We start from the raw sequence: 27363 nt of genomic DNA on the forward strand, positions 1-27363 counted from the left end.
TTCTCTTACACCTTCTTCCATTGGGAAAAAGGTACAAAAGTCTGAGGTCATGTACCAACCGATTCAAGTACAGCTTCTTCCTGCTGCCATCGGACTTTGGAATGGACTTACGTTGCACTAAGTTGATCTTTCTATACACCTTAGCTATGATTGTAACACTATGTTCTGCACTGTCTCCTTTCCTTCTCTATGTACAGTATGCTTTATCTGTATAGCGCACAAGAAGCAACACTTTTCACTATACACAAATACCCATGACAATGATAAATCAAATCAAATCAGATTGAATGGCAGAGTAGGATCGAAGTGCTGAATTTGCCTACTTCTGTCTCTAACTCCTCTGTTCCTATAAATGAAGGAAATATTGTAAAAGGCCCAACCTGAGTTCTGAGTTTCCTGAGTTTAAGATGAAAATCCAGCCCTTGGTGTCCTCCTCACAATTTGAGTTCCTGTCCACTTTTGCTTTTGAAAGAAAGTTTAGCTCTATCTCTTCACTCAAATCATTAATACAGATTTAAATAGTTGAAGCCCACAGTGATCCCTGTGGCAGTCTATTAGTTACAGTTGTCCAACCTGAAAATCACGTCACATACCAACTAACTCACGAACAGCTTCTTCCCTGCTGCCATCAGACTTTTAAATGCACCTGTGTCACACTAAGTTGATCTTTCTCTACGCCCTTGATATGACTGTAACACTACATTCTGCACTGTCACGCTTCCTTCTCTATGAACAGTATGCCTTTCCTTAGCACACAAGAAACAATACTTTTCATTGTATACTAATATATGTGACAAAATGATCCATTTATCCCTGGGTGCTTGTGCAGTGTTCTAAGTTAATGGGATATCCAGATAGATGATTTAACCCCTAAACAGTTAAGAACAGAAATAGATTATGTCTCGGTCAGTGGCATTTGATCCAATACGTCAATTCTACATCTTACTGAGTGACCAGTGTAGAATGTCAAACCAACTGAAATAAATTCCTACCTCATGATAACATGAATTGTTGACATTGCATTGTTACTGATTATTTGCTGTTGGAGCAGTAACTTGTGAAGTTCTATCTTTGATATTTGTTTGAGACCTCAGTGATGGCAGCATATTCAAAACCGTGTTCTTCCTCCTTAACATCGTTATTGAATTCTAAGCAGCTATAGGACATATAGTCCTATATAACTTCTCTACCAGTTAGAATTCTCCATGGTGATTCTCTGCATGGTGAATTCTGATGTCAGGTAAGGACACGTGCATGGCAGCTTTCACAATACAGAATGACGTACAAAAGGTTGAGGCCTCCATTAATCACTTAGGGAATTCTATGAGGAGGATTGAGTCAGTAATTATTAACAAAAGATGAAGGAAAAGTTACTCCTTGCTCTTGTGGTGGAGGTTCAAACAGTCAGTTAGAAAGTGGTATTGTCTGAGACTGAGTGAAAATGTTTAGTCTATGTTCCTGGCAAGGATTTCTACCATTTACATTCTGTCCCTCTGGGATATCTTCAATTGTGTGCAATGAGATGAGGGGGAAAAAGTGAATACTTTACTACCCATTTGAGAGAATCATTAATAAAACGTAACAACAGAAGTTTTAAAAAAAATGTGCCCTATCATTGTCCCTCAATCTGTTAACAAAATTAAGTGGGGCAGCACAGTGGCCACTGGCTAGCACTGTTGCCTCACAGTGCTAGGAACCTGGGTCCAATTCCTGGCTCGGGTCACTGTCTCTGTGGAGTTTGCACGTCCTCCCAGTGTCTGCATGGGTTTCCCCCGGGTGCTCTGGTTTCCTCCCACAGCCCAAAGATGTGTGGGTTAGGTTGATTGGCCATGCTAAATTGCCCCTTAATGTCAGAGGGGCTGGCAGTGTAAATATGTGGGGTTATAGGGATAGAGTCTGGGTGGGATTGTTATCAGCGCAGGCTCGATGAGCTGAACAGCCTCCTTCTGCACTGTAGGGATTGTATGATTCTAAAATATGAAATGGTAACAGAATTAGGAGAACACTTTAAAAATTCTGCTTCGAGGCACCAAATACTGGCCAAAGATTGTGACAGACAAGTAGGATTTCCTAAATGTTTCTGCGAATATTTGCAATGTTAGATATTGACATGAAAATGCAACCAAACATTAATATGAGAAAAGCCATGATCATGTTATATGGCAGAACAAGTGCAAGGGGCTAAATTGCCTACTCCTGCTCCTAGTTCATATGTTCTTATGTAAAAGATGAATTTAATCCTTTGGAAAAATTCTAGCATTTAGGTTTAGCATTTAAGCTGAGAACAGTGATCATTGTCTTGTGCTTTGGTCACTGGATTCCCTAAATTATCTTTTTCTATTTGACATAATTCACAATTCCACACTTGCACTATTTGTTTCTTCTTATTCCCCTCTTAACTATATATTTAAAAAGTACTTTGTGAAGCACAATAATTATTGTTATGTGGACAAACATGACATCTATACCGGCCAAAAAAATCCCCAACAAATGACAACGAGATAAACGACGCCTTTGTTTTTTTTTCAATTAATCTTTCACTGGACTGGACCCTTTTCCCGATGATCTCAGGCACATGTGTTGAAAATTTAACTGTGAGAAGGGGGCACAGGTTTAAGGTGAGAGGGAAGAAAGTTTAAGGGAGATGTGCGTGGGAGGTTTTTCACGCAGAGAGTGGTGGGTGCTTGGAACGTGCTGCCAAAGGAGGCGGTGGAGGCAATACATTAACATTTAAGAGGCATCTGGATGGGTACATGAATAGGGAGGGAATGGAGGGATACGGACTGAGTAAGAGCAGAAGGATTTATTTGTAGATTATTAGGGCATCATGATGGGCACGAACTTGGAGATTGAAGGGCCTCTTCCTGAGCTGTACCTTTCTTTGTTCTTTGTTCTTTGATGTTAAAAGTTAGTGCTGGCTTATTTCAATAAGGCAAGGATAAAACTGATTGAATGAGAGGCTGCAATGCCAAAAATGGGGAAGAAAAGATATAAAGACCTGAGTAATCAATTATTAATTTGATTTTACTTCTCTGCTGCCAAGTGAGAAATATATCTGATTAGTCATTCAAGTTTATAACACTAAAAATCAGTTTGTATGGCAACCTTTTGATAACCACTTATTTAATTTCATCTATATTATCCATTGGAGATAGCAGGCAGTACCTTTGCACCCTCTGGTTTAAAATTAGCCATCATATCCTTGACCTTTTAATTTGTTCAGAGCTAAAAACGATCTCACTCCTTTTCTTTATAGGCATGTGTGTTGTCATTTGTAACTTGTCCACATTGGTTGTATTGGAAATAGGTGTCGTATAAGGGTCTACATAAGAACATAAGAACATAAGAAATAGGAGCAGGAGTAGGCCATCCAGTCCTTCGAGCCTGCCCCGCCATTCAATAAGATCATGGCTGATCTGTCGCTGCTCAGTTCCACTTTCCCGCCCTCTCCCCATAACCCTTAATCCCCTCTCTTATCAAAAACCCATCAACCCGCGTCTTAAAAATATTTAGCGAGGCAGCCTCCACCACTTCAACGGGCAGAGAATTCCAGAGATTCACCACCCTTTGAGTGAAGAAGTTCCTCCTCAACTCCGTTCTAAACCGCCCCCCTTTTGTCTTGAGGCTGTGCCCCCTAGTCCTACTGTCTTTTTTGAGCGGGAAGAGTCTCTCCACCTCTATCCTATCCATCCCATTCATCATCTTATAAGTCTCAATGAGATCTCCCCTCATTCTTCTAAACTCTAACGAGTACAAGCCCAGTTTATTCAGCCTCTCCCCATAGCTCAACCCCCTCAACTCCGGTATCAGCCTAGTAAACCTCCTCTGCACTCCCTCCAAGGCCAAAATATCTTTGCGCAGAAAAAAGTCCGAGTCTTACCAACCTCTCCTTATAAGCCAAACCATCAAGTCCCCGGTAGCATTCCATTAAATCTCTTCTGCACTCTTTCTAGTTTAATAACATCCTTTCTATAATAGGATGACCAGAACTGTACACAAGTATGACCTTACCAATGTCTTGTACAACTTCAACAACCATCCCAACTCCTGTATTCATTTTCTTGACCAATGAAACCAAGCATGCTGAATGCCTTCTTCACCACTCTGTCCACCTGTGATTCCACTTTCAAGGAGCTATGAACCTGTACCCCTAGATCTCTTTGCTCTGTAACTCTCCCCAACGCCCTATCATGAACTGAGCAAGTCCTGCCCTGGTTCAATCTACCAAAATGCATCACCTCGCATTTATCTAAATATGTTTATATCTAAACATATTTATATGTTTGAATAAGATCATGCTCACTCTTCCAAACTCCAAGGAATACAATGTTACTATATCCTTTTTAACAATTCCATAGAACCGACTGAAAATTATAATGCAAGATTAACCAACATGAACATTCAGACCAGGCCAACATTGTGGCTTTCCTTCCCTAAAGAACTTTAGTGAACCCAATGAGCTTTTACAGCAACCACTGATAGTTTTACAGCCTGCATTACTGATATTAACTTCCAATTCCAGATTTTATTTGAAGTTAAATTGCCATGATGGGACTTGAACCCATGTCTCCCAAGCATTAGCCTGCACCTCTGAATTATTAGAGGCAGTGACATGCCCACTGTGCCAGTGTGATGAATTATGGGCACATTAACCCTTAGGAATGCAAAATATTTTCACATGGTGCTCAGTTTGCCTCAGTGGAACTAACCTTTGAAAAGGAAATAATTTATTTTTTTAGTTCCCTGTCCCGTCAAACATTCCCTATTGAAAAGGCAGCAGGGTTGCATTCAGAAACTGATCCATAAATCACAAGAAAGAATCACTGGTTCACAAAAGAGCTTTAGTACTTGAAATATTCTTGAGGCTGGAGCCAGGAACCTAACCTATTGCTTATTGTTTTTACATTCTTCTCAGTCACTTTGGACTTGCAACTCTGATAATTACTTAGCAGCGAGATTTTTTTTAAAAAAAGTAATCTGTTTTCATTGGTTTCATGCAATACCAAACACAGATCTTGTGCAGGTACAGATTCAGATACAGTCCAGACTGATTCCACAACTGTATTCACTCAAACTGAAGTGGATTTTTCTACAATTAAAGCAGAAATGCTTGAGATGCAGAGGGAGTTAATCAGTCAATCTCCTGTACATTCCCACAACAGACAGTTTTCCAGCATTTGTGTTTTACTGTCTCAAAGAAAAAAAAGCACACCCATTTATAAAGCACTGTTCACTTCCTCAAGAAGTCCTGGAGCACTCCGCTGCCAACTAATGACAGTGTTTTAAAGTGTAATCACCGTTTTATAGACATGCATCACATGCACATCCAAGATTTCACAAAGAGCAATAAGATAAATAACTGATTAATCTGTTTTTGTGGTGCTGATGAGGATGAAATCTGAGTGGAACACTGGTAACATTCCAACCTCTCATAATAGTGTAATGAGATCTTTACCCGAACGATCCTTAGTTGACTGTCTTCCCTAAATAGCAATGTGTCTGACAACCCTCATTACGCATGGCACGATGGTACAATGGTTAGTATGACTGCCTCATGGTGCCAGAGACCCGAGTTCAATTCCAGCACTGGGTGTCTGTGTGGGGGTTTGTACATTCTCCCCATGTTTGCGTGGGTTTCCTCCAGTGCTCTAGTTTTCTCCCACAATCCAAAGATGTGCAGGTTTGGTGGATTGGCCATGCTAAATTGCTCCTTAGTGTCAGGGGGATTGGCTAAGGTAAGTGCATGGGGTTATAGGGATAGCGCCTGGGTGGGATTGTGGTTGATGCAGATTTGATGGGCCGAATGGCCTCCTTCTGCACTGTAGGATTCTATGATTCTATAAACCAAACATGCTTTAGTTGCCAACACGATCCAAGACGACATATTGCTGGTGGCAGCCAATCAAGAGGTGGTTGCCAGGGTTACCATCCAATTAGGGACGGTAACTGACCCCCTTAGGACAATATTTATTCCTCAACAAATTATTTCTTGCCTCACAAATTTGATTGAATTCTTTGAGGAGGTAACTAAGTGTGTGGACGAAGGTAGAGCAGTTGACTAAAATACATGGATTTTAGTAAGGCGTTTGATAAGGTTCCCCATGGTAGGGTCATGAAGAAGATAAGGAGGTGTGGAATAGAAGGAAATTTGGCTGATTGGATAAATAACTGGCTATCTCATAGAAGGCAGAGGGTGGTTGTGGAAGGAAAATTTTTAGACTGGAGGCCAGTTACCAGCGGTGTACAACAGGGGTCAGTGCTGGGTCCTCTGCTATTTGTAATTTTTATCAATGACTTGGAAGAGGGGGCTGAAGGGTGGATTAGTAAATTTACTGATGACACCAAGATTGGTGGAGTAGTGGATGAGGAGGAGGGCTCTTGCAGGCTGCAAAGAGACATTGATAGGATGCAGAGCTGGGCCGAAAAGTGGCAGATGGAGTTTAACCCTGGCAAGTGCGAGGTGATTCATTTTGGTAGGACAAACTTGAATGTGGATTACAGGGTCAACGGCAGGGTTCTGAGGAATGTGGAGGAACAGAGAGATCTTGAGGTTCATATCTATAGATCTCTGAAGGTTGCCACTCAAATGGATACAGCCGTCAAGAAGGCTTATAGTGTGTTAGCGTTTATTAACAGGGGGTTTGAGTTTAAGAGCCATGGGGTTATGCTACAGCTATACTGGACATTGGTGAGACCACATTTGGAATATTGTGTTCTGTTCTGGTCACCTCACTATAAGAAGAATGTGAAAGCATTGGAGAGAGTGCAGAGGAGATTTGCCAGGATGCTGCCTGGTTTGGAGGGTAGGTCTTATGAGAAAAGGTTGAGGGAGCTGGGGCTTTTCTCTTTAGAGTGGACGAGGATGAGAGGTGACTTAATAGAGGTTTATAAGATGATGAGGGGGATTGATAGAGTGGATGTGCAGAGACTATTTCCTCAGGTGGATGCAGCTGTTACTCGGGGGTAAAACTGTAAGGTTCACGGTGGGAGATATAGCTGGGATGTCCAAGATAGGTTCTTCGCTCAGAGAGTGGTTGGGGTGCGGAATAGACTGCCTGCTGTGATAGTGGAGTCGAACATTTTAGGAACTTTCAAGCGGTTATTGGATAGACACATGGAGCACACCAGAATTATAGGGAGTGGGACAGTTTTATCTTGGGATTGGATATAGCTCGGCACAACATTGAGGGCCGAAGGGCCTGTAATGAGCTGTAATGTTCTATGTTTCTATGCTCAACCAACATGACTGAGATATACGACATGATCACATTGCATTTGTGGGAGTCTGCTGTGTGTAAATTGACTGCTGCGTTTCCTACATTACAACTGTAACTACACTTCAAAGAGTATTTCATTGGTTACAAAGTGCTTTAAGAACTCCCGGCATTGTGAAAGTCTCTAGATTAATGCAGGTCTTTCATCCTTTTTAATTATGCTCAATGAGGCTGAGGAATATTCATGTTGTAGAATGAAATACTACATTTCATTCAGTGAAATTCACTCTTTCTTTAAAAACAAGGACCTGCCAAAGAAATCGTAGAAGAATCCCTACAGTGCAAGATCCCTACAGACCATTTGGCCCATCAAGCTTGCACCAACTGCAAACCTAACATAGGTCCTATCCCCATAACCCCACATTACAACTGCTTTTCCCCCTAACACTAAGGGGCAATTTAACATAGCCAATCAACCTAACCTGCGTCTTTGGACTGTGGGAGGAATGATGTGGATGTGCCGGCGTTGGACTAGGGTAAACACAGTAAAAAGTCTGACAACACCAGGTTTTAGTCCAACCGATTTATTTGATAGTAAAAGCACAAGCTTTCGGGTTAGTCCCTTTGTCAGGTGAATGGAGAGTTCTGGCCTCAGACAGAGCATATAAAGCACAGACTGTTTACAGATTACTGATTAGAATGCGAATCTTTACACCTAACCTGCTGTTCAAGTCTTGAAGTGGCCAACAATGTGAGTGGAAGGAGCACTGATCACAGGTTAAAGGGATGTGTATTGTCTCCAGACAGTACAGTGAGTGAGGTTTTGCAAACCCAGGCAAGTGTTGGGGGTTACAGATAGTGCGACATGAACCCAAGATCCCTGTTGAGACCGCCCTCATGTGTGTGGAACTTGGCTATCAGTCTCTGCTCAGTCCCTTCCTGTTGGCGAACACTTCAGTGGTCACGGGCATTCAGCCTCTGACCTTCGGGTAAGCATTCTCCAAGGCGGCCTTCACGGCACACGACAGCGCAGAGTCGCTGAGCAGAGACTGATAGCCAAGTTCCACACACATGAGGACGGTCTCAACAAGGATCTTGGGTTCATGTCGCACTATCTGTAACCCCCAACACTTGCCTGGGTTTGCAAAACCTCACTCACTGTACTGTCTGGAGACAATACACATCTCTTTAACCTGTGATCAGTGCTCCTTCCGCTCACATTGTCGGCCACTTCAAGACTTGAACAGCAGGTTAGGTGTAAAGATTCGCATTCTAATCAGTAATCTGTAAACAGTCTGTGCTTTATATGCTCTGTCTGAGGCCAGAACTCTCCATTCACCTGACGAAGGGACTAACCCGAAAGCTTGTGCGTTACTATCAAATAAATCGGTTGGACTAAAACCTGGTGTTGTCAGACTTTTTACTGTGGGAGGAAACCAGAGCACCCGGAGGAAACCCATACAGACACAGGGAGAACGTTCAAACAGGCAGGGACCTGAGGCTAGAATTGAACCTGGGTCACTGGTGCTATGAGGCAGCAGTGCTAACCACTGTGCCATTGCTGCCTAGTCGTGGGAATGTCTACAAAGTGATGACTCGTAGTGAGTTGTCTGCTCTGTGGAACTTTTAATTCAGAAAGGATTGTTCAGCTCAGTTTTCTCAACCAACTACAATTGGACATGCTCTTAACAGTAAAAATCCAACTGCTTACCTCAGACTTTCCTTCACTTTATCTTTTAATGAAACCTCGTTCTTTTCAGTCCTTCCTGCCACCGTCTCCAAACAGTCCTCATCCATAATCGGCCGGTCCACATGATAGTCAGGTTTCCGCAGTCGGGGCTTGGAATCTGCTTCATCTTCCAGAGTGGTAATCATTGAAATTTCCTGGTCTGACCTTAACCGAGAAGATATGAAAGAGCAGAATAAAAACTGGGACAAATAAAACCCAAAAGATAAAGTAAACAGCACACTCAGCAAACCAAATGCTGTAATGAAAATGGCAGTGTTTACCTCTTACCTCATACAAACATTCCTGTCATTGTTTATTTCCTGGCACAAATTCATTCTTGTTAAATCATCCACTGCGGTGGAAAGAAAATTCTTCTAAGTGACTTTCTATGATGCCAAGAAGAGCTATTTCTGGTTTGGATTGATTGTTGGTGATTGTAGGCCGAATTTAGTGCCTTCTTCCAAAGTGGGTCTGATGGTGGGCAGACAATAGATTGGACAGTAGGGTAGAGAGTGAGTTCCTCACCATCTGGCCTCCTCTGCCCTCAGAAGGCTTGTGTAAGCCACACCACAAACTGAGGCCCTTAAGTTGGCAACTGATGGCCACTTAAATTGCCCCATCCCATCACAGGTGCTATTCGCCCAGGACACTCGTCACGTGAGAAGCCCAGAATTGCTTCTGGGTTGGGAGGGTGGCAGAGAAAGAGGGGTGTCCATTATTCAAAGGCAGTCGATGCATGATCGAGGCGACTGGCATTGGGGTGCTTGTCGCCCCCCCATATACCGCTCTACGTCACCACAAAGTGTCACACACAGTGGCCAGAATTTTACCACCTCGCCGGCCCTGGAATCAGGGTGGGCGAAGTTCGCAGGATGGAATTCTCTGTTTCGGGTTGGATTTTACAAGCCTCACCTGACCGAGATAGTAAAATACCGGTCAGCGTGTCTGATCAGACACGAGTGACCTCGTGAACCCAGGAGGAAGTTTTCCACTGTTTGCAGTTTCCAGAAAAATCTTCTTCTGTTCACTGTAGGTGACTGGAGTAGTGAGAAAAGTGACTGCAGAACACAGCACGTCACAAATATTTGGTGCAATTCAGAATCTATTGCAGCGGGGGAAGAATGTGTTTGTCTCCAACAGTTGTGATGGTTCTTGATAGCTTGAGGCAGTAAATTCTTAAAGTCTTTGTACGGTGCTTTAGTTTTCAGTGCAAGTTAATGTGCAGAAAAAAGAAACAGAGACTTCAGAAACTAAGAAGTAGATGTAAATGATACAGTCTGCAAACTGACAGAGCAGCTAGTGTGGCTGACAGCTTCTGTGGAGGGAGAACAGCATTAACATTTTGCGTCTGGGTGACCCTTTGTCAGAGCTGTCCTGAGGAAGGATCTCCTGACTCAAAACATTGGCTCTATTTTCTCCCCACAGATGCTGTCGGAGCTGCTGAGATTTCCCAGCATTTTCTGTTTTTGTTTCAGGTTCCAACATCTGCAGTATTTTTGCTTTTATGTTAGAGCAGTTTGTGTGTCTGGATTCTAGTTGGTGGCAGCCTGTGGGCAGCGAGACTGTCCAAAGTGAACAGGATCTGCCTCCATTTCAAATCTCTCCAGCTCAGAATCATTGAGCTGGAGTTGGAGAGACTCCGTCATAAAAACAGGGATAGCAGTATCTATACCCTGTTTGCGCCAGACTGTGATCAGATGTCATAGCAAGGTACAGATTCAGGTTAACGTGACATTGTGCAACATAAGGGGAATGCAGTAAGACGAGGACTAAGGATCTGCAAAAATTGATCCTTTTTAACAGGTGCAGTATTTGCTATCTGCTGCCCTCGAAGTGGCTGCGGGGCTGATGAGACGGTCGCACACCTCCTTGTGGAATGTGCCTTTGCAAAGAAGGTCTGGAGTGAGATGCAGTGGTATTTGTCGAGGTTCGTCCCGAGCAGCTCGGTGACGCAGGACTCTGTGCTCTACGGGCTGTTTCCGGGGACGCACATCGAGACAAATATCAACTGCTGCTGGCGGGTCATCAACTCGGTGAAGGACGCACTTTGGTCCGCCCGAAACTTGCTGATCTTCCAGCTGAAAGAACTGTTCTCGACCGAGCGTTGCAGACTGGCACATTCCAAGGTCCAGGACTACGTGCTGAGGGACGCGCTGAAGCTTGGGGCAGCCGCCGCAATGGCACAATGGGGAAAGGCCACGCTGTAAGGCCTTTTAACGGAGGCAGACCGAGGGCCCGGGAACTGCAGAATACCCTCGACCTGCGTAACTGTGTGCCAATCTGAGCAATAACGGCACACAGTAATTTATTGAGGCATGTATATAGTTTTAAGTATTGAAACGTAATCATTGTAATTAGTACAAGTCTGTAAATATTGAGGCATGGTTATAGTTTTAAGTATTGAAATGTAGTCAGTGTAATTTGTACAGTTCTGTAAAAATGTCTTGATTCTGCATTGTCTGCAGCTCAAAGCCCTGTACATTTGCAATAGTTTATTTGAGATTTTTACGAATAAGGTATATTTTTGGAAAAAAAAATTTGCTACCTGAGAGGACAAAGCAAAAGATTATTAAATTAGATATAAGTCTTGGGGCTAAAGGGATCAAAGGATATCAAGAGGCAGCATGGTGGCACAGTGGTTAGCACTACTGCCTCACAACTCCAAGGACCTGAGTTCGATTCATGGCTTGGGCCACTGTCTGTGTGGAGTTTGCATGTTCTCCCTGTGTCTGTGTGGGTTTCCTCCGGGTGCTCCAGTTCCTCCCACACTCCAAAGGTGAGTGGGTTAGGTACACTGGCCATGCTAAGTTCTCCCTCAGTGTACCTGAACAAGCACCGGAGTGTGGCACCAACAGATTTTCACAGTAACTTCACTACAGTGTTAATGTAAGCCTACTTGTGACCAATAAATGAACTTCGTATGTGGAGGGAAGCCAGGATTAGGATTTTGAATTTGATGATCAGCCATGATCAAAATGAATGGCAGAGCAGGCTCAAATAGCCTACTCATGTTTCTATTTTCTACATTTCTATGACAGCCTGAATGTGACCAATGTACCAGAGAGCAAGAAGCTGTTCAAAGCCAGCAGGAGGAGAGGGAGGGTAATGTGGGGTCGTTGTAGGGAATTTGATCCTAAGAGAGACATTCAACAGCTTTTAAGCTGACTCTAAATGTCCATGTGGTGTAGTGTCTGATTGGTTCCAGAGTGAAAAACATCTCAAAACTGTTTGACAAGATATGGGAGAGACAGGGGGAACGTTCCACTTGTGACCCATGTTGAGAACAGCAACGTGGGGTTGGTCAGGATTCTGTCTGGAGAGCAACAAGAACTAGGGGCTAAATTAAAGATCAGGAATCTCAAAGGTTAGAATCTCTGGATCATTTCACAATCCATGTGGAAATTGGCTTCTGGATATGCAGGTTAACTCGGCAAACACCTGCCTGCAGGTGTGAAATTGGGATCCAATTCATGGGACACCAGCACCAGGATTGGGACAGGTCGGAAGAAAATCTTTGGAATGACTTCACCTGAAGCAAGCTGGGATCAGAGTCCTCGTGGAAAGGATACATACAACAGTTTACTAACAATTTTAAACGATAGGGTGGAAAGTTCAGGTGGAAAAGGCAGTATTAATAATAGTTCAAAAACAAATGAAAGAGAAAAGATTGCAGCAGATAAAGAGAAAAGTAAAAAAAGAATTGTGTCATAGTTCACTCAGGAAGTCTGCGTTGCTGTGTAAACGTAGGACAGAATTTTCCCATCCCACCTGTCAGGGGAATCATAATGGGCCGGGACTGACCGTGCAAAGATCCATGGACTTCAGGCTGGAATTTCCAGCCTGGGGGTGAGCGCAGCCGGAAAGTCCCACATGGACACTTTTACATGCGAGTTGTAGTCTGGAACTTTAGATAATAATGGTAGGGACTTCAATGGGATGAAGGAGCAGCACTCCAAAAGCTCGTGCTGCCAAATAAACCTGTTGGACTTTAACCTAGTGTTGTGACACTACTTACTATGCCTGCCATAGTCATACATTGGAAGAAGTTGCTGCTTCATAATCAATCTTTTTGGCCACATTATGAACGTACTTTATTTGGCCATCAAGCACTGGGGTAGGAAAATTGTTAGAACTTGGAACTAAACGTTACAGTTTATAAGGTCTACAAAATAATAGGGAAAATCATAGAAGCACCTTTAGTGATTGTTGGGTTCTTGTGACATGGAGAAATTAAAAACGTTATCCTTATTTCTTTTTAAAACTGGTCTTTTTCTGCTGAATGTAGAAGATTAAGATGGTTGCCATAAGTCACCTGATCACAGAGTTGGCCTTCTGTCTGGGGGCTATTCCCAAAGAGTTTCAAGGACAGAGTAATTATTTTTTCAGTTTTTGGAATGGCATACCTTGTTAACCATAGAAAGCCATTAACAGACTCCCATCATACCTGGGACTGTTCAGACCAATTAGAAAGGAAATTGCAGGGAGATAGTTTACATTTGTTAAGGTAACCTTGCTAGCAGAGTCTGTGGATCCGCTGAGACAATGATTTCCCATTGCCAGACCCCCAACATAGATGGCACCCCTTTCAATCACTAATAACTTAGACATTATTAGTCCTAAAACCAAAGTCAGTTTTCAAGTCTGGGTGAAATCCCTTTTGAAGTCATTGTGGAGAAGGAAAGTTAGATAACCCAAGCTTCTGAACAGTCATCTCTGCTCTTCACAACTAATCTGTTGCTTACTATCCCACTGGTAAGGCACAAAGATGTGGAGATGCTGGCGTTGGACTGGAGTAAACACAGTAAGAAGTCTCACAACACCAGGGTAAAGTCCAACAGGTTTATTTGGTAGCAAAAGCCACTAGCTTTCGGTACATACATTCAGGTACACGGTACATACACTTGCAACTCGGCCAATGTTGTCTACCTGATACGCTGCAGGAAAGGATGTCCTAAGGCATGGTATATTGGGGAGACAACAGATGAATGATCACTGCTCGACAATCACCAAGCAAGGCTGTTCCCTTCATTCTGGGGAACACTTCAGCAGTCACAGGCATTTGGCCTCTGATCTTCAGGTAAGCGTTCTCTAAGGCGGCCTTCAGGACACACCACAGCGCAGAGTCACTGAGCAGAGACTGATAGCCAAGTTCCACACACTTGAGGATGGCCTCAACCAGGATTGTGGGTTCATGTCACACTGCCTGTATTCCCCACGACGTGCCTGGGCTTGCAAAATCTCACTAACTGTCCCAGCTGGAGACAATACACGTAAGAACATAACATAAGAAATAGGAGCAGGAGTAGGCCATCTAGCCGTTCAAGCCTGCCCCGCCATTCAATAAGATCATGGCGGATCTGAAGTGGATCAGTTCCACTTTCCCGCTTTCTCCCCATAACCCTTAATTCCCTTGTCTGTCAAAAACCTATCTACCCGTGACTTAAATATATTTAGCAAGGTAGTCTCCACCACTTCAACGGGCAGAGAATTCCAGAGATTCACCACCCTTTGAGTGAAGAAGTTCCTCCTCAACTCTGATCTAAACTGCACCCCCCCCTCCTTATCTTGAGGCTGTGCCCTCTAGCCCTGCTATCCTTTCTGAGCTGGAAGAATCTCTCTACCTCTATCCTATCCATCCCATTCATTATCTTATATGTCTCTATAAGATCCCTCCTCATCCTTCTAAATTCCGACGAGTACAGACCCAGTTTATTTAGCCTCTCTTCATAGTCCAACCCCCTCATCTCCGGAGGGTTAAACATCTGTTTAATCTGTGCTTAACCCTCTCTCCACTCACATTGTCTGTACCTTTAAGACTTGATTACCTGTAAAGACTCACATTCTAAACATTATTTTGTAAATTGAGTTGTGTCTTTTTATACCTGCTTGTGAACTGAAATCCCACTCACCTGATGAAGGGGCAGTGTTTTGAAAGCTAGTGACTGTTGCTACCAAATAAACATGTTGGACTTTATCCTGGTGTTTTAAGAGCCAAAGAAGCAGGTTCCTCCAACCTATCCATTAACCTGACTTTGCTGGAAAATTTTGTACCATCGCTTACAGAATTGACTCAATCTCTGCGTGCCATCTTGCAACATCAGTTCCAAGTGAAACCTGAGGCCTACAAATCTAGTCTCCAGCCAGCTGAAGGATGAAATTGCTTCCATTATAAGAGGGGATATAATGAGAAGTAAACAGTCAGCGGAAACTTTATGGGTAGAATTAAGGAATAGATTTAAGACTGTAATAGGAGTTCTGTAAAGCACCCCCTTGGTGGAGTCATAAAGTAGTAGATTTTATAAAAGTAGTAATCTGACAAGCGTGTCATGAAGGCAGACTTTCATACAGAGTGGGACCAGCAGAGTAGCACATTGCAGGAAGGTGGTAAATTTCTTGAGTGAGTCTCAGAGAGACTTCTGCAACAACATGTGCTAGAATCGAGAAGGAGGTAGGCTACATTCAATTTATCAATGAGAAAGAAGCCTGGAAAAACAGTTTAACAATTCAAGCCAGATTATAGTCTGATTTCAATTATCTGTAAATTACCAAACTCAATAATTGTAGACCAGATTCATTGAATTTTGAGTTGATTAAAGAGAGCTAGCATGGATTTATAAAGTAGAAGCCATTCTGACAAACCTAATTAAACTTTTTGAAAAGGTGACTGATGTAGTGGACCAGGGCACGTCGCGGATGTTTTTTATCGGGACTTCCAGAAGGCACTTGATAAAGGCCTTCAAAAGGGACATTTAGCTATATTTGAGACTGATGGATTTGAAGGCAAACTATTGAACTGATTGGGAAATTGTTTGATTGGTAGGAGATGAAGAGTGTGGAAAATGGGTAAGTACAATGGCAGGATATGACTAATGCTTTCCTGCAAGGATCTGTGTTGAGGTCATAGAAAGCATTCTTTCCAGTTGTACCACAGCTTGGTGCAGCTCCTGCTCTGCCCAAGACTGTAAGGAACTACAAAAGATCATGAATGTAGCCCAATCCATCACGCAAACCAGCCTCCCATCCATTGACTCTATCTACACTTCCTGCTGTCTCAGCAAAGCAGCCATCATAATTAAGGACCCCACGTTTCTCTTCCACTTTCTTCCGTCTGGAAAAAGATGCAAGAGTCTGAGGTTACATACCAGCTGACTCAAGAACAGTTTCTCCTCTGCTACCATCAGACTTTTAAAGGGACCTATCTTGTGTTAAGTTGATCTTTCTTTAGCTATTCTACATTCTGCACTCTCTCCTTTCCTTCTCTATGAATGGTATATTCTTATCTGTATAGTGTGCAAAAGACAATGCTTTTCACTGTATACTAATACATGTGACAATAATAAATCAAATCAAATAAGGACATGGATGATGGGATACAATGCCACATATCCACATTTTCCAATGGCACAAACATTGGTGGCATTGTAAGCCACACAAATAGCAGTACGAAATTACAAAGCAATTTCAATACATTAAATAAATGAGCAAAAGTATGGCAAATGGATTTCTACGTTGGCAAATGTGAGATTATACACTTTGACCTCATAAAGGATAAAGCAGGATATATTCTAATTGATGAAAAGCTGGAAAAAGTGGAGGTCCACAGAGATTTAGGAGACCAGGAACATGAATAATTAACAGATATTGAAACTATTCAAAAAGGCTAATGGAATGCAGCTCTAAGTATCTATAAGATTAAAATGCAAACTGTTACAAGTCATACCTCAGCAATTCAAAGCTCTGATTAGGCAACAGCTGTTGTACTGTGAGCAGTTCTGGGCACCATATCTTAGGAAATATTTATTGGTTTTGGAGGGAATATAGCTTGGGGTTGCCAGAATAATATCTGGACTCCAAGGGTTACTTTGTAGAAACATAAAACATAGAAGGGCGGAGCAGGAGGAGGACATTTGGTCCTTCGAGCCTGCTCCACTGTTCATCACGATCATGGCTGATCATCCAACTCAATAGCCTAATCCTGCATTCTCCCCATAACCTTTGATCCCATTCGCCCCATATATCTAGCTGTCTCTTGAATACTTTCAATGTTTTGGCATCAACTATTTCCTGTGGTAATGACTTCCACAGGTGAACCACTCTTCGGGTGAAGAAATGTCTCCTCACCTGCATCCTAAATGGTCTACCCTGAATCTCAGACTGTGACCCCTAGTTCTGGAATCCCCCACCATCAGGAATATCCTCCCTGCATCTATCCTGTCTAGTCCCAGGATTTTATAAGTCCCTGTGAGATCTCCCTCTTTCATCTGAACTCCAGAGAAAACAATCCTAACCTAATCAATCTGTCCTCACACATCAGTCCCGCCATCCCGGGAATCAGTCTGGTAAACCTTTGCTGCCTCGAGAGCTACACATGCTAGGTTTACAATGCCTGGAGTTTAGAAGGTGTTGTAATTGGTATTTTCAAGATATTAAGGAAAACACATTGCTAGATTAGAGGCAAAATATTGCTAAGTATCGAACACTTGGGGGCAAAGTCTAAGAAGTAGGGGCAGACATTTTTAGTGGCACACCTTACACATAAAGGGTGGTTAGAGTTTGGAATTCTCTTCCACGAACAGTAATTAATGCTGGATCAATAATAATTTTTAAAATTAAGATTGATCGATTTTTGTCATCCAAATATATTAAGGGATGAGAGGGCAAAGGTGACCATATGGACTTAAGTCGCACATTAACCATAATCTAATTGACTAAATGGCCTACTCCTGCTCCTATGTCCCCAGGTGGGGAGGGCTGGGAGGGGGTGCAGATTTTTCTGGTCACCGTGCATAACAGCAGTGAATATATTAGTTAAAATTGTCGCTGTTATATTTCTATTAAGATTCCCAGTATGTTGTAGAAGTAACAATGGAAATACCAAGCAGGGAAATCTTCGCACACACACAAACACCACAGCATGTAGTGACCTGATAATTAGAAATGACATGAGTGAAGTGAAAATGGCCTTTGATGAATCAGACAGAGGTGTAAAGCTGCCAGTTTTCAGTTGCAACTGCCAAAAAGGCAATTTCACCCTCTGAGAGATTTTATAAATTAGATTTAATCCAAACAATATTAATTAAAATATAATTGGATAAGAATCAACTGCGTGCAGTTTAACGAGTGAAAAATGATTGCTATTTAAATTCTTAACAACTTATTGTTCCTAGGAAGTGACATGTTAAAATGGTTGCATTTGTTATTCAAGCCCTTGATTCTCTGACCCACCTTCTAACTTTTGCATAACGCAGTGGCTGGTCAGACCAGTTCAGGTGACCTAGAGGAATGACACTTCCCTGCTGCAAACTGATGCCACGTTGTTGAACAGCTTCCCAGCACCATCACTTCATTTAACCCCTTGAGTCACTGCCACAAACTCTGTCACCTTGCTTCTCGTTTCATCCCACTCTTACCAGCACGAGGTCAGAGAATTTAAAGCTTATTTAGTATTTATTAGTCACAAGTAGGCTTACATTAACACTGTAATGAAGTTACTGTGAAAATCCCCTAGCCGCCACACTCCGGCGCCTGTTCGGGTACACTGAGGGAGAATTTAACATGACCAAAGCAACTAATCAGCATATCTTTGGAATGAATGAAACCAGAGCACCCAGAGGAAACCCATGCAGACACGGAGAGAATGTGCAGGCTCCACAGTGACCCAAGCCGGGAATCGACCCTGTGTCCCTGGCGCTGTGAGGCAGCAATGCTAACCACTGTGCCACCGTGCCGCTCTCTCTTCATAAATCTCTTCATAGCAGCAGGATGCAAAGATCCCTTCGGCATGAATGGTGATGACATTCTGCCCTTCAGCTATTGGCTGGAACTCCCTGACCTCACCCACGGTTGGGGTACTCCGGCCCCATGGCAGTTGATGCAGATTTGGCCAAATTCTTCATTCCCACTGGCAGCAGTAGCGGGGCTTACAAGACAGGAGAATTTAGGCTATTGTCTCAAGTTAAATCAAACTGTTCAAAATTTCCTGGTCCTATTTGACACCAAACTTACTTTTTAGACTCAATGAGAGGAATCTTTCTGATTGTATCACATCTTGGTGTGGCTCCTGCTCTGCCCAGGACCCATACCTGGGCAGAACAGGTATGGCTCCTGCTCTGGTATGGCACGACCCATATCTGCCACAGGAGTGACGGCAAGCAAGGAACTACAAAAGGTTGTGAGTGTAGCCCAGTCCATCACGCAAATCTGCCTCCCATCCATTGATTCAGTTTACACTTCCCGTTGCCTTGGCAAAGCAACCAGAACAATTAAGGACCCCATGCACCCCGGACATTCTGTCTTCCAGTTTCTTCCTTGGGAAGAAGATGCAAAAGTCTGAAGTCATGTATCAACTGACTCAAGAGCAGCTTCTTCCCTGCTGCCATCAGACTTTTGAATGGACTTATCTTGCATTAGGTTGATCTTTCTCTACACCCTATCTGTGACTGTAACACTACATTCTGCACTGTCTCATTTCCTTCTCTATGAACGGTATGTTTTGTCTGTATACTGCATAATAGATGTGACAATAATAAATCAAAATCAAATCAAATTCCACCATCTGCTGTGGCAGGATTCGAAGTTCTTAGTCTGTAGCCCCTTAGGGACGAGCGGTTCAGTGTAAGTACACATACTTTTTAAGTGTATTGATGGTTTCTGCCTTATTTCAGGCAGTGAATTCCAGACCCGCTCCATCCTTTGAGGGAAAAATTGGGTGGGATTCTCCGGCCTCCCACTAGCGTGACGGGAGGTGCACATTGATTGCCAACAGCGGGATTCTTTGGTCCTGCTGCTGTCAATGGGAATTCCCATTGATGTCACCCCATGCTGGCGGGAAACCCAGGGACAGGAGGTGGCATTACCGACGGGACTGGAAAATCCCACCAGTGTGAATGGTAGGAGAATTCTAGTCATAATCTTTTCTGAATGCCCCTTTAATCTTTCTGCCAATTTCTTTAAGTTTCTTCCACCTGGCCTTACTGTTAAGGGATTTTCTGTCCACTATATCTTGGTCCCTCTTAATCTTACGCAGCTCAATTTATGCCTCCTCTCTTCTAATGAAAACAACTTTGGCTTTTCCAATATTTCCTCATTGCTAAAGTCTACATTCCTGCCAGCATACTCAGTATGTTAAGTACCTTCTGCAGCATGATCACCCCTTTCCTGTAACACAGTGACAGGATTGTACACAGTTAAAAGAACACGTGGCTTAACTAGTTTACCCCAGAATTATTTTGAGTATCAAAGAAAAATTGGTAGTTTTAGACAGTAATTTATTTGTCCTATGTCTGTCTTCATTAAAAAAAACGTTTATTTATAAGTGTCACCAGTAGGCTTACATTAACACAGCAATGAATTTACAGTGAAAATTCCCTTGTCGCCACGCTCTGGTGCCTGTTTGGGTACCCTGAGGGAGAATTTAGCATGGCCATTGCACCTAACCAGCACAACTTTCGTACTGTGGGAGGAAACTGGAGGAAACCCATGCAGACATAGGAAGAATGTGCAGTCTCCGTATAGACAGTGACCCAGGCCGCGAATTGAGCCCGGCTCCCTGGCACTATGAGGGAGCAGTGCTAACCACCGTGCCGCCCCCTATTGTTCCTCAGTGTAAAAATAGAGTGAAATTCGGTCTGAGACACATTGAAGGAAATGTGAATTACAGGTTTGAAACGTAGCGTGCACTCCTTTGAGATATTGAGGAGATTGTTCGAAGAATCTTGAGCCACAGCAAATGCTGACCCACAAAACCATTTTCCCCCTTTCTTTCACCTGCTCGATAATTTACAATTCCCTGACCTTTGCAAAGCAGAAATGTGATAATGCCGCAGCGAATTACTTCACAATTTTACTCCAGTCCTGTCTGCGATGTTCCGAGATGTTGTCAGTTAATCCAGGTGAGAGCTGAAGCTAATGAATTCCACTGAGATTAAGGTGAAAAAAAATGATTAAATTAAGAAATCTACCTTGGGTTAGGGGTCTTGAATTAAGTTGTTAGAACCAGCCTCTTTCCTCTTGCTGTGTTGGAAGAGATTAGCTCCAGTTTGTCTTGCGCTAACGTTTATGTTCTCTCCCACACACATTGGATTGCACTTCAGGCTAATTTATTCCCCTGTATTAAAGATAAGTGCTAACCTTTGAGCTGTCAGTTTATAAGGATGCGTAGTTGGTGATTCAAGTAACTTATGCAAGCCTGGGAGAAATGGGTGACAAAGACCAGTTTTAGGACTAAACCAGGAATTCTGTATTCAACATGTGTTCAATGCAGGCAACCCATGGTTTTAAGTTTTAAACTTTAAAGCTTATTTTTATTGTCACAAGTAGGCTTACATTAACACTGCAGTGAAGTTACTGTGAAAATCCCCTAGTCGCCACACTCTGGCAGCTGTTTGGGTAGATTGAGGGAGAATTTAGTTCAGACTGTGTGAAGAAACTGGAGGAAACCCATGCAGACATCGAGAGAATGTGCAAATTCCGCACAAACTGTGACCCCGCCCAGGAATCGAACCTGGGTGCCTGGCACTGTGAGGCAGCAGTGCTAATCACTGTGCCACCGTGCGGCCCAAAGTTATCAATTTGGCAGTGCACCACAATATATTAAAGTGCACAATCGTTGAAGTATTTTTTTCATGTGTATTAGAACATATTAACTCCTTTCACTTTTGATCTGATGGACTAAGAAGAGCATTTAGTCCCTTGATTCAATTAGATCATAGCTATTGTGCATTTTACCATTTAATCAACTTGGTTCCATATTCCTCAACATCCTCGCATAACAAACATCTATCGATGCCAGACTGGAAATTTCCAATTAACCCCCGAGACTCAGCAAGTTGTTTTAAGCTGACAGTGTTGGATTTGACAGCTTTCGTGTGAGGAAGTTCTTCCTGCCGCCTCCCCTGAACAGCCTACCTCCAAATTGAGGAGTTCCTCTGGACTCCCCAGCATTGGAAATAGTTTGTCTTTACCCTATCAAATCCTATAACTATTTTAAACATTTCAATTACAAAGCTGTGAATGTATTTTTGAAATAGCTGATCATTGGTACGGTGGCACAGTGGTTAGCACTGCTGCCTCACAGCAGCAGGGTACCTGAGTTCGATTCCAGCCTTGGGTCACTGTCTGTGTGGAGTTTGCACATTCTCCCCATGTCTGCGTGGGTTTCCTCCGGATGTTCCAGTTTCCTCCACAGTCTGAAAGCTGTGTAGGTTAGGTGGATTGGCCATAGTAAATGGGCAGGATTATGAGGATAGGACCAGGTTGGCGGTGGGGGGCAGGGGAGTGGTCTTGCTTGCAACTTCAAGATGTTCTTTTGGAAAGTCAGTGCAGACTCGATGGGCCGAATGGCCTCCTTCTGTACTGAGGGCATTCTATGGATCTATCTGGAACTCTTTGATGCTCCTATCGTAACACAAATCAATCTACAAAGCCTCCCAGTCAAACATCTTGATTTTGAAATTGTCATCCTTCTTTTTAAATCGCCCCATGGCACCAGCCCTCCCTATCTGTGTACTCTCCACAACCCTCCTTTATCTGTGCTCCTCTAATTCTAGTCTACTTTTGCATCGCCAATTTATACGCTCCACATTATTAGCTGTGCTTTGGCTGCCTAGGCCTGCCTACATCCTGGAATTCCCTTCTATTCCAATCACAGTTATTGTTATAACTGGACAGAAAGATCCCAGAATAGAAGCCTGCCTCAAAAGACCATAACATTTCCTTTTTTTAATGAAATACGGAGGAACAGATTCACAGAATGTCTAATTAGTTTTAACAGCAAGAAAATAATTATTAACCATGTAAAAGTTGAATTCAAATTCAATATTCCTTTCACTTCCCTCCAGACAGGACAATTAGTGAGACTTGCAAGCCCAGGCAAGTCGTGGGGGTTACAGATAGTGTGACATGAACGTAAGATCCCGGTTGAGGCAGGCTTGATGTGTGCGGAACTTGGCTATCAGTTTCTGCTCAGCGACTCTGCGTCCTGTCCGGAGACAATACACATCTCTTTAACCTATGCTTAATGCTATCTCCACTCACATTGTCCGCACCTTTAAGACTTGAATAGCAGATTAGCTGTAAAGACTCGCATTCTAATCATTATTCTGTAAACTGTGTGTGCCTTTATATGGCCTGTTTGTGATCAGAGCTCTCCTCTCACCTGACGAAGGAACAGCGCTCCGAAAGCTAGTGGCGTTTACCACCAAATAAACTTGTTAGACTTTAACCTGGTGTTGCGGGACTTCTTACTGTGTTTACCCTAGTCCAACACGAGCATCCCCACATCATGACACTGGTGAGACAATTCCATTGATATCCTCCACCACCTTGAACAAATAGATGGTTCATTTATAGATAATTCCCATAGACACTCACATTTTAATTATTGAGAACTGGATTTGTGTATTTTGCAGAAGTTGCCTGACTGGAACCTTCATCTAGTGCTGGGAATAAGGAGGACAGGCAGATGGATGGCAGCCAATTTAACTGGCAGCTCCAGTGGCCAAGCTGTGGACAGGGAGAGTAATAGATCTTTTCATGAATCAAGCTAACCAGACAGCAAAAATCATGCAATTCTCTCTTCCAGGTTCCCCAAATTAATGAAAATTAGTTCCATGCGATGCACAGATAATATGCATCAACCCTTTGCTGAAAACCAGACACTTTGACAACTAAATGATTGTAGTTGCCAAAATATTGCTTCATCAATAAACTTGGCCGAGCATTTTACAATTCAGATCAGTTGCTTGCAATTCTTGGTGCAGGAAGCATGGGCTGGAGGAGAAGGACCTCATGACCTCAGGAGTGACTGTTTCTGGATGGGGTGTCAGTCAAGCAGGCTGCTTTGTCCTGGATGGTGTTAAGCTTCTTGAGTGTTGTTGGAGCTGCACCCATGCAAGCAAGTGGAGACTATTCCAGTACACTCCTGACTTCTACCTTACAGATAGTGGACTGGCTTCTGGGAGTCAGGTCATAGAACATAGAACATAGAACATTACAGCGCAGAACAGGACCTTCGGCCCACGATGTTGCGCCGACCAGCTTTTAAAAAAAAACAACACTAACCCACTAATCTAAACCAATCCCATTTCGTCCATAAACCTATCCACAGATCTCTTAAATGCCCCCAAACTAGGCGCATTTACAACTGCAGCTGGCAGGGCATTCCAGTCCCTCACCACCCTCTGGGTAAAGAACCTACCCCTGACATCAGTCCTATAACTACCCCCCCTTAATTTAAAGCCGTGCCCCCTCGTGCTAGCTTTCTCCATCCTAGGAAAAAGGCTATCACTATCCACCCTGTCTAAACCTCTAATCATCTTATATGTTTCAATAAGGTCCCCTCTTAGCCGCCTTCTTTCCAGCGAAAACAACCCCAAATCCCTCAGTCTCTCCTCATAGGATCTCCCCTCCATACCAGGCAACATCCTGGTAAACCTCCTCTGCACCCTCTCCAAAGCCTCTACATCCTTCCTGTAATGTGGGGACCAGAACTGCACACAATACTCCAAGTGCGGCCGCACCAGAGTTGTGTACAGTTGCAACATAACGCTGCGACTCCTAAATTCAATCCCCCTACCAATAAACGCCAAGACACCGTATGCCTTCTTAACAACCTTATCTACTTGATTCCCAACTTTCAGGGATCTATGTACACATACACCTAGATCCCTCTGCTCCTCCACACTATTCAAAGTCCTCCCGTTAGCCCTATACTCAACACATCTGTTATTCCTACCAAAGTGAATTACCTCACACTTCTCCACATTAAACTCCATCCGCCACCTCGCGGCCCAGCTCTGCAGCCTTTCTAAGTCACCCTGCAAACTATGACACCCTTCCTCACAATCTACCACACCTCCGACTTTGGTGTCATCAGCAAACTTACTAATCCACCCAACTATACCCTCATCCAGATCATTAATAAAAATTACAAACAGCAGTGGCCCCAAAACAGATCCCTGAGGCACACCACTCGTAACCGAACTCCATGACGAATATTTACCATCAACCACCACCCTCTGTCTCCTATCTGCTAGCCAATTCCTGATCCAATTACCTAGATCACCCCCAATCCCATACATCTGCATTTTCTGCAGAAGACTACCATGGTGAACCTTATCAAACGCCTTACTAAAATCCATATACACCACGTCAACTGCCTTACCCCTATCCACCTCTTTGGTCACTTTCTCAAAAAACTCGATAAGGTTAGTAAGGCACGACCTACCCGCTACAAAACCATGCTGACTGTCTCTAATCAATTCATTACTCTCCAAATAACTATAAATCCTGTCTCTAATAATCCTTTCCAAAACCTTACCCACCACAGAAGTAAGACTCACCGGTCTATAATTCCCAGGGAAGTCTCTGCTCCCCTTCTTAAACAATGGGACAACATTTGCTGTCCTCCAATCTTCCGGTACTATACCAGAGACCAACGACGACCTGAAGATCAGAGCCAGAGGCTCCGCAATCACCTCTCTTGCCTCCCAGAGAATCCTAGGGTAAATCCCATCCGGACCAGGAGACTTATCTATTTTCAAACCCTCTAGAATATCCAGCACATCCCCCGTATCAACTGCAATACTATCTATTTTACACCCCTGCACCCCAGTGTCCTCCTCAGCTACATTCATGTCCCCTTGCGTGAACACCAAAGAGAAATATTGGTTCAACGCCTCTCCAATCTCCTCCGGTTCCACACACAACTTCCCTCTACTGTCTGTAACTGGCCCTAATCTTGCCCTAACCAACCTTCTGTTCTTGACATACCTGTAAAACGCCTTAGGGTTCTCCTTAATCCTATCAGCCAAAGTCATCTCATGTCCTCTTTTAGCCCTTCTTAACTCCCTCTTCAACTCCCTCCTAGCCAATCTAAAACTTTCTAATGCACTACCTGAGCCCTCAAGCCTCATCCGAACATAAGCCTCCTTTTTCTTCCTAACCAACGAATCAACTTTTTTAGTGCACCACGGTTCCCTGGGCCTACCAAATCCTCCTTGCCTGACAGGGATATACCTATCACAGACCCGCAGTAGCTGCTCCTTGAAAAATCTCCACATCTCGGACGTTCCCAGTCCCTGTAATCTCCTAGTCCAACCAATGCTTCCTAATTCTCTCCTAATAGCCTCATAATTACCCTTCCCCCAGCTGAAACTACTGACCCGAGGTTCATGCCTATCCCTTTCCATCACTAAGGTGAACGTAATCGAATTGTGGTCACTATCCCCAAAATGCACACCAACTTCCAAGTCTAGCACCTGGTCTGGCTCATTACCCAGCAGCAAATCCAATATAGCCTCACCTCTAGTCGGCCTATCTACATACTGAGTCAAAAAACCTTCCTGCACACTTTGAACAAAAACTGACCCCTCTAACGAGCTAGAGCTATAGCAATTCCAATCAACATGAGTAAAGTTAAAGTCCCCCATAACAATTACCCTATTACTTTCACTCCTAACAAGGATCGTCTCCGCAATCCTTTCCTCAACCTCTCTAGAACTTTTTGGAGGTCTATAAAAGACTCCCAACAGGGTGACCTCTCCTCTCCTATTTCTAATCTCCGCCCATACTACCTCAACAGACAAGTCCTCATCAAAGTTCCTCTCTGACACTGTGATACAGTCCTTGACCAATAATGCTACCCCACCCCCCCTTCTACCTCCTTCTCTACTCCGACTAAAGCATTTGTACCCCGGGAACTGCAACATCCATTCCTGACCCTGCTCTATCCAAGTGTCTGAAATGGCCACAACATCAAAGTCCCAGGTACTGGTCCACGCTGCAAGTTCATCCACTTTATTGCGAATACTCCTCGCATTAAAGTATACACTCCTCGCATTAAAGTATACATATCTTGCGACAGTGGTGGAGGTGATGGTCTAGTGGTATTATCGCAAGACTATTAATCCAAAAACTTAGTTAGTGGTCAGGGAACTGCATTTGAATCCCGTTATGGCAGATGGCGGAATTTGAATCCAATTTTAAAAAGTCTGGAATTAAGAATTAATGGTGACCCTGAAACCATTGTCGATTGTCGGAAAAACCCATCTGGATGGACAATAAATGCTGGCCAGCCAGTGACACCCATGTCCCATGAATGAATGTAAAAAATCCAATCCAGATCAATTTAAATCAGATTCAGTAAGACCGTTATTGATGAAGTGATTGGAATAATTGTTGGGAAAATCCACACGGAGATGGATGAGCAACTAAGAGGTGGGAATGGAGCAAAGTGGTCAATTGAGTTGTGACTGTTTGTATAATTGTTTAATACACTTACGGGGGATAGATCTGACCAGTTGGATGTCTCTACTGCTAATGCACAATACCTTTCATTCTAATATGATCCAGCAGTGAATTTAAATTCAGAACAGAGAGAAACATGTTGTTAGGCTTTCAGAAATCACACTCTGGTGATGG

General features: G+C 43.3%; 1 protein-coding gene across 1 annotated transcript in view; it reads right to left on the reverse strand.

Moving 5' to 3' along the window:
- The window catches only part of LOC145335827 (solute carrier family 26 member 6-like), a 121125-nt gene that overhangs the window by 73199 nt on the left and 20563 nt on the right, over nucleotides 1-27363 (reverse strand). Inside the window, 1 exon segment of the mRNA XM_080181556.1 lies at nucleotides 8926-9108. Within this exon segment, the coding sequence (XP_080037682.1) occupies nucleotides 8926-9108 (183 nt within the window).

This window comes from Carcharhinus amblyrhynchos, chromosome 3 (assembly GCF_965287045.1).
Source record: "Carcharhinus amblyrhynchos chromosome 3, sCarAmb.v2.hapA, whole genome shotgun sequence".
NCBI lineage: Eukaryota > Metazoa > Chordata > Chondrichthyes > Carcharhiniformes > Carcharhinidae > Carcharhinus > Carcharhinus amblyrhynchos.